This window comes from Carlito syrichta, unplaced genomic scaffold, assembly GCF_000164805.1.
Source record: "Carlito syrichta isolate Samal-C Ts95f unplaced genomic scaffold, Tarsius_syrichta-2.0.1 Scaffold118244, whole genome shotgun sequence".
Classification (NCBI taxonomy): domain Eukaryota; kingdom Metazoa; phylum Chordata; class Mammalia; order Primates; family Tarsiidae; genus Carlito; species Carlito syrichta.
The window spans coordinates 73478-80609 of record NW_007062340.1 but is presented as its reverse complement, the minus strand read 5'-3'; the positions used below and the strand labels follow the sequence as shown (position 1 = coordinate 80609).

Below are 7132 nucleotides of genomic sequence, written 5' to 3'. Positions count from 1 at the left end.
TCAAAAAAAAAAAATTTTGCCTAAGCCCAGCAGGTCATGGCTGCGGTAGCTGTGAGTGTGCCACTGTGCTCCAGCTTGGGTGATAGAGAGTAAGACTACAACTAAAAAAAAAAAAAAAATTTCAGGCCAGGCTTGGTGGCTCAGCCTGTAATCCCAGCACTTTGGGAGGCCAAGGAGAGTGGATTGCCTGAGCCTGCGGGTTTGAGACCATCCCAGGCAACTTGGCGAGACCTCGTCTCTATAAAAAATCCAAAAAATTAGCCAGGCATGGTAGCACACGCCTGTAGTTCCAGCTACTTGGAAGGCTGAGGTGGAAGGACCACTGGAGCCCAGCAGGTCAATGCTGGGGTGGCCGTAAGTGTGTGTGCCACTGCATTTCAGCCTGGGCAATGCAGTGAGACTTCAACTCAAAAAAAAAAATTACAAGCTGGGCTCGGTGGTTCAGCCTGTAATCCCGTGCTTTGGGAGGCCGAGGTGAGTGGATTGCCTGAGCCCGCAGGTTCGCGACATGCCTGGGCAACTTGGTGAGACCTCATCTCTACAATAAATAAAAAAAATCAGCCGGGCGTGGTAGCGTGTGCCTGTATTCCAGCTACTCGGAAGGCTGAGGTGGAAGGATCGCCGGACCCCAGCAGGTTGAGGCTGCAGTGGCTGGGAGCGGCCACTGCACTCCAGTCTGGGCGACAGCGTAAGACTCCAACTCAAAAAAACAAAAAAAAAATTACAAACATATAGAAAGGATAAAGCAATTTTATAACAAATACGTATTTTCTATATTATTTACCACCTAGAGTCTCCTACTGACATACTATACTTCATGTATCTATCCATTTCCCCAGAAAGCATTTAAAAATATGCATTCTCTGAAGCATAAGAATTTCAGAAAAGAAAAAAAAATCTGCGTTTTATGTGAAGTTCCTATCTTACTGACTTATTTTCCTGTCTCAGTTAGTCTGTACCCATGGGACTGACAGGATATGTGTATAGTCAATCTCAGCCCCTAATCCAGTGACAGGACTGTGGCAGGTCTGTAGCCCCAGTTGCAGCCCCCCAATAACAACCCAATTCTCCCTGGCAGGTTACTCTCTGGTTGCCTGGCCCTGTTAGTGAGAAGCAGCACTATGATTGTGCTGCCCCTGCAGAGGCCAGGCTCCCTGTGACCAGATCACAGATGGAAAAAACAGGCTATTCTGGTGACATGAAAAACTCCAGGGAACCAGGATCAGCAGCCCCCTGAGTCAGAGAAAATGCTTCTGGTGGATAGCTTTTTCCCTGAGGATGGGAGGACAGGGAGAGCAGTGGTCACTAGAGCTAAAGCCTGACATCCCAGAGCCCAGCAACACACATTCTGACTCAGAAGTTTTAGGTGGCAAACCACTCAGCCAATCAGTGCCCAGATTTCCTGCTTGTTTTTTAATTTACCTAACACTGAAGTCATAGGGACCCACCTGATGGGGAATTCCACTACTGTGTCGAGCTTATCCCTCCAATATCTGTTGTAGGAGAACCGTTTGAGGTGGACCACCAGGATCTTGGGCAAGGACCACAGGTCAAACTTCTTTGTGGCCTGTTGATGCTTCTTACAGTTGGGACAGTACCTGAAAAGAAAAGAAGAACCTCCGCTTAGGAGGCAGGCAGCCATGCTACCTGGGCATTCACACATGAAGGCACAGTTGCAGCCCCACAACAGCTGCCATCCTCTCAGGCAGCACTCCACACTACTGCTTCCAAAACAGAGTGATGGCTTTCTTAGTTCGAAAGCTCAGCTCACACAGAGGACTATGTTGTGGGGTTGGCCACGTAAAAAAGTGGCACATCCAAATACAAAGGATTTTTGTATGCATAGATGCCCCTAGCAGATCTCAGAGTCTCGGGGCACATGGTGCCTCTGTCCAAAGTCAGGAGCTGCATACCAAGGGTCATGCTCCCCAAGAGTCTCCATAGTGGTGAAGAGCTCAATGCAGTCTCTCAGGGCTACAGCTGTCTTCTTCTTCTTCTGAGGCTGCAACATGCTCACATGCTTCTCATAGGCCTATGATAAACAAAAAGCTGAGTTCTGCTGGAGAAGTAGATCTTACCAGATCAAGACACAAAGGCCTACAGATGCTCTCCCACATGAAATATGTTATGCTTCTGGAGCCTCTAAACATAAAATGACAAAATCTTAAAGTACTTTACGTTCTGTCTTTTTTTTTTTTTTTAGAGACAAAGTCTTGCTCTGTTGCCTAGATTGGAGTGCATTGGCACAATCACATTTCACTGCAGTCTCGAACTTCTAGGCTCAAGAGATCTTCTTGCCTCATCCTCCTGAGTAGCTGGGACTACAGGCATGCACCACCATGCCTGGCTAATTTTGCTGTTGTTGTCAAGACAGGGTCTCACTATGTTGTTCAGGCTGGTCTTGAACTCCTGGGCTCAAGTGATTCTTCCACTTCAACCTCTCAAAGTGCTAGAATAAGAGGTATGAGCCACTGTGCCCGCCCATTATCAGTCTAAAACATAACTTGTTAACTTGCTGACCAACTGATGCCAGTGATCCCATTACTTGTCCAGAGCAGAAACCAGCACACACCACTGACCAAGAGCCTCAAGTGGACAGGGCATGGTGGCTCATGTCTGTAATTCCAGCACTTTGGGAGGCAGAGGCAAGAGAACTGCCTGATCTCAGGGGTTCAAGATTAGCCTGAGTAACATAGTGAGACCTCGTTTCTAAAATAAATAAAAAATTAGCTGGGCATGGTGGCGCACATGTGTAGTTCCAGCTACAAGGAAGGCTGAGGCAGAAGGACCACCTGAACCCAGCAGGTCGAGGCTGTGATGACCAAGAGCGTGCCACTGCACTCCAGCCTGGGCAACAGAGTGAGACTCTGATTAAAAAAAAAAAAAGAAAAAAAACAAGAATCCCAAGTGTCCTACCTCAGATTCCTGCTCATCATAGTAAAGGTTGCGAGTCTCACTGTCCCAATCGATGGCGAGTGTGGATCGAGCTGAGGAGGAGGACCAAAGTATCACTCACTATGGAATGGCCAGCAACAGGAGGGGCTCAGCAAGTGACAAGAATAAAAAAGGTCACACTGAAGCTTCACCGCCAACACCTGCTCACACAGCAGCCACTACATTAGCAATGCTCTGCCTTGGGCCAGCCCTTCTGAACCCCAGCCCCAAAAAGCTTTTGGCAAAGATTTCCTTAGTGCTCCAGGTAAGCTCCAAAGACCCTATGTAGAATTCTCCAAGGGCACAGGTCAAGGTGAAGTAGCAGGGCAAGATTTATCCTCTCATCTTAAACTACAAAAAAAACCTAACAAAATAGATGAAACAATTGTTTTCAGACATTCAATAGAGCAGGAAGGAGATCCCTGAGAGATGAAAGCAAAGTGCTCCCCCTACCACATCACCCCAGCTTACTGCCTGCAGGCAGTTTCCAGGCCTTAGCATGAGGGAAAAAGGGAGAAAGAGGGGAAATTGAGTTCAGGAGTCAAAGAACAGAGTTTGAGAAGGTAACTAGAATTTGTAAAGCATTATACTAGAGAGGAAGAAGACGCAGAAGATAAAGTTGCAGACATAGATCCAAAAATATCTCAATAAAGCTGTTATATTCTTTCAAAAATTAATATTGAAAAAAAGCAAAGGACAGCTAGTTAATTAGGTAGTTTTGCATTTTTCTCCAACTAAGGGAGCTGAAAGACATGAGATGCTTCTGTGACTTCCCCTTCTCACCCTCTGCCCCCACAAGGATACCATAACTGGCCAATCATGCTTTTCATACACAGCACACACACAGACTCGCTCCCCTCATGGCTGCCTCTTCCTGTCTGTACAGCAGGTCCAATTACAGCCTCCATGTGAAGGAGAGTCAACAAAACCCATGAGCATTCTCTGGATGGGTCACATTTTGTGAGTATTCTTTTTTTTTTTTTTTTTTGAGTTAAGAGTATCACTCTGTTGCCCAGGCTGAAGTGCAGTGGCACACTCACGGCCACTGCAGTCTCAACCTACTGGGTTCAGGCAATCCTTCTGCCTCACCCTTTCAAGTAGCTGGAACTACAGGCACATGCCACCATGGCCAGCTAATTTTTTGATTTATTGTAGAGACGAGGTCTCACCAAGTTGCCCAGGCTGGTCTCGAACCCCTGGGCTCAGGCAATCCTCTTGCCTCAGCCTCCCAAAGTGCTGGGTTTACAGGCTTCAGCCACTGTACCCAGCTGTGAGTATTCTTATAGAACAAAAGAAATATGTATTTATTCCCATAAGTGAAAAAGTTTAAGGAAATGCTGCTACCAAGGGTGGCCATAGAAAGTGTTATCGACCCAGAGCAAAGGTCCTGTAGAGTGGAAGAAAACCACCTTCCCTCTGAGGTCAAGGTCCAGGAAAAAAGCATGAGGGGGGAGGTCTCTGAAACAGTCTTTAGCAGGCTTCAAGTCAAGGATCAGACACAGGTCTACTCCTGGAGCCACACAGACACTGTGAAAGCACAATGCAGTGAGTGTGAAGTACAAGGATTTTCAATTAGATCCCCAAAGATAGATCCCCAAAGCCCAGCTTAAAAGTTCAGAGGAAGTGCTTACAGTTGAGTTTAAGTAGTTTTCCATCAGCTGCAAGTGAATTTATGTCAGCTGTCCCATAGGAGTTCACAAGACTGAAGGTAAAAAGCCTTTTTGGGTGAGGCTGGCCTTTGACCTTCTTTTGAGTGGTCTCACTGGGGTCACTTCCCAGCTCATCTTCCCCACTGCCTTCTGTTTCTGAAAGCTGCTCTTTGCCTTCTTCCTGATGCTCCATTTCTTCCTCATCTTCTCCTGGCAACAAATGAAACAATATGTATATAATCTGCCACCATTTCAACATTAAAAATTTTATTTAATACCTTTCTGTGAGCCGGGCTCAGTGGCTCAGCCTGTAATCCCGCGTTTTGGGAGGCTGAGGTGAGTGGATTGCCTGAGCCCCCGGGTTCGAGACCCGCCTGGGCAGGTGAGACCTCATCTCTACAATAAATCAAAAAATCAGCTGGGCATGGTAGCGCATGCCTATAATTCTGGCTACTTGGAAGGCTGAGGCAGAAGGATCGCCGGAGCCCAGCAGGTCGAGGCTGTGGTGGCCGGGAGCGGCCACTGCACTCCAGTCTGGGTGACAGAGTGAGACTCCAACTCAAAAAAAAAAAAAAAAAACCTTTCTGTGGTGTTTCCTTCTAGTTTTGTACTGTGTATGTAAAACTACATCAATCCCTCTGCATTTATGACGTACTTGAATTCATGTGTAACCCTCACCACAACCTTGCAAGACAGGCATAGTGGGCACTGCTAGACCATGATGAAGTAACGCAGGCTCAGAGAGGTTAAATGAGTCACTCACAGGCACAAAGAGATTTAGCAATCCTGTCAGTCCTACCTGGATCCCTCACCACTTGGTTGTTTATTGGATTCTACACCACACAGTCTCACTCTTTTGACTTTATCATTATATCCACAGAGAGAAAAGGACTAAAATGAGACACATACTCAACACTCAAGAAGATAGGGTGGGAGGATATGCAATCTAAAAGTTTATTTTCGAAGATTATAATAAACACAATTTTTTTTTTTTTTTTTTGAGTTGGAGTCTCACTTAGTCGCCCAGACTGGAGTTCAGTGTCCGCTCCCAGCCACCGCAGCCTCGATCTGCTGGGCTCCGGCGATCCTTCCGCCTCAGCCTTCCAAGTAGCTGGAACTACAGGTGCGTGCTACCACGCCCGGCTAGTTTTTAAAATTTTTTTTTTATTGTAGAGATGAGGTCTTGCCAAGTTGCCCAGGCGGGTCTCGAACCCACAGGCTCAGGCAATTCACTTACCTCGGCCTCCCAAGGCGTGGGATTACAGGCTGAGCCACCGAGCCCGGGCACAATTTTTTTTTTTTGAGTCAGAATCTTTCTGTCACCCAGGCTGGAGTGCAGTGGCACTCTCACGACCATTGCAGCCTTGACCTGCTGGGCTCAGGCGATCCTTCCTCCTCAGCTTTCCAAGTATCTGGAATGTAGCTTCCTTCCAAGTAGTGCCACCATGCCTGGCTAATTTTTTGATTTATTGTAGAGACGAGATCTTGCCAAGTTGCCCAGGCTAGTCTCGAACCCCTGGGGTCATGCAATCCTCTCGCCTCCGCCTCCCAAGTGCTGGGATTACAGGCGTGAGCGAGCCATAGCACCTCGCTTTGTTTTTTTGGTTTTTTTGAGTTGGAGTCTCACTCTGTCACCCAGACTGGAGTGTAGTAGCCACTACTGGCCACTGCAGCATCAACCTGTTGGGCTCGGGCAATTCTTTCGCCTCAACCTTCTAAGTAGCTGAAACTACAGGTGTGTGCTATCACACCCTGCTAATCTCTTTGATTTATTGTAGAGAAGAGGTCTCGAACTCACAGGCTCAGGCAATCCACTTACCTCAGCCTCGCAAAGTGCTTGGAATACAGGCTGAGCCACCGAGCCCAGCTAGCACCTCGCTTTGAACACAAATGTTAAATAAAAGTATCCTGTTTCTCCATAAAAAAATATGATAAATGCTCCTTCAAGTAGTATTTACTGGCCTGATGCAGTGTCTCATGCCTATAATGCTCCAGTAGTATAGGAAGTCAAGGAAGAAGGATTGCTTGAGCCCAGGAGTTCAAGATCAGCTTGGGCAACATAGCAAGACCCCACCTCTACAAAATATCAAAACTCTAGCCAGGCAGCCCAGGAGTTCAAGATCAGCTTGGGCAACATAGCAAGACTCCACCTCTACAAAATATCAAAACTCTAGCCAGGCATGGTGGTGTGTACCTGTAGTCCCATACTGGGGAAGCTAAGGTAGAAGAATCGCCTGAACCTAGGAGCTTGAGGCTATGGTGAGCCATAATCATGCCACTGCACTCCAGCCTGAGCAACAGAGTGAGACTCCGACTCAAAACAAAAACAAAATAAAAACTAGTGTTTAGTGAATGTCTCTTAGGTACAGGTCCCATGCTGGGTTCCAGAGTTCACAATCTAAAGGGAAAGTAAAATATAAGTAATTCCAGCAAAATGTAGACCATTCCAAAAGGTGATATAAAAGTAACAGGGGGGTTACCTAATCCTAAACCAGGGAAAGGGAGGACCAATTGGAGGTCCAAACTTCACCTGCATGTAGATTTCTTTT

At 46.8% G+C, this 7132-nt stretch overlaps 1 protein-coding gene across 4 annotated transcripts in view; it reads right to left on the bottom strand.

Annotated features, from left to right (window-relative positions):
- Positions 1-7132, bottom strand: part of USP4 (ubiquitin specific peptidase 4) — a 67971-nt gene that overhangs the window by 6029 nt on the left and 54810 nt on the right. For 2 of the 4 annotated variants that reach the window (XM_021707494.1, XM_008047933.1), the window contains 4 exons: positions 4566-4793; positions 2917-2987; positions 1914-2032; positions 1449-1598 (listed from right to left, as the gene is read on the bottom strand). In XM_021707494.1, coding sequence (XP_021563169.1) covers positions 1449-1598; positions 1914-2032; positions 2917-2987; positions 4566-4793 — 568 coding nt within the window. The remainder of the gene's footprint in view (positions 1-1448; positions 1599-1913; positions 2033-2916; positions 2988-4565; positions 4794-7132) is intronic. The other 2 variants (XM_021707493.1, XM_021707495.1) reach the window with 1 other exon arrangement.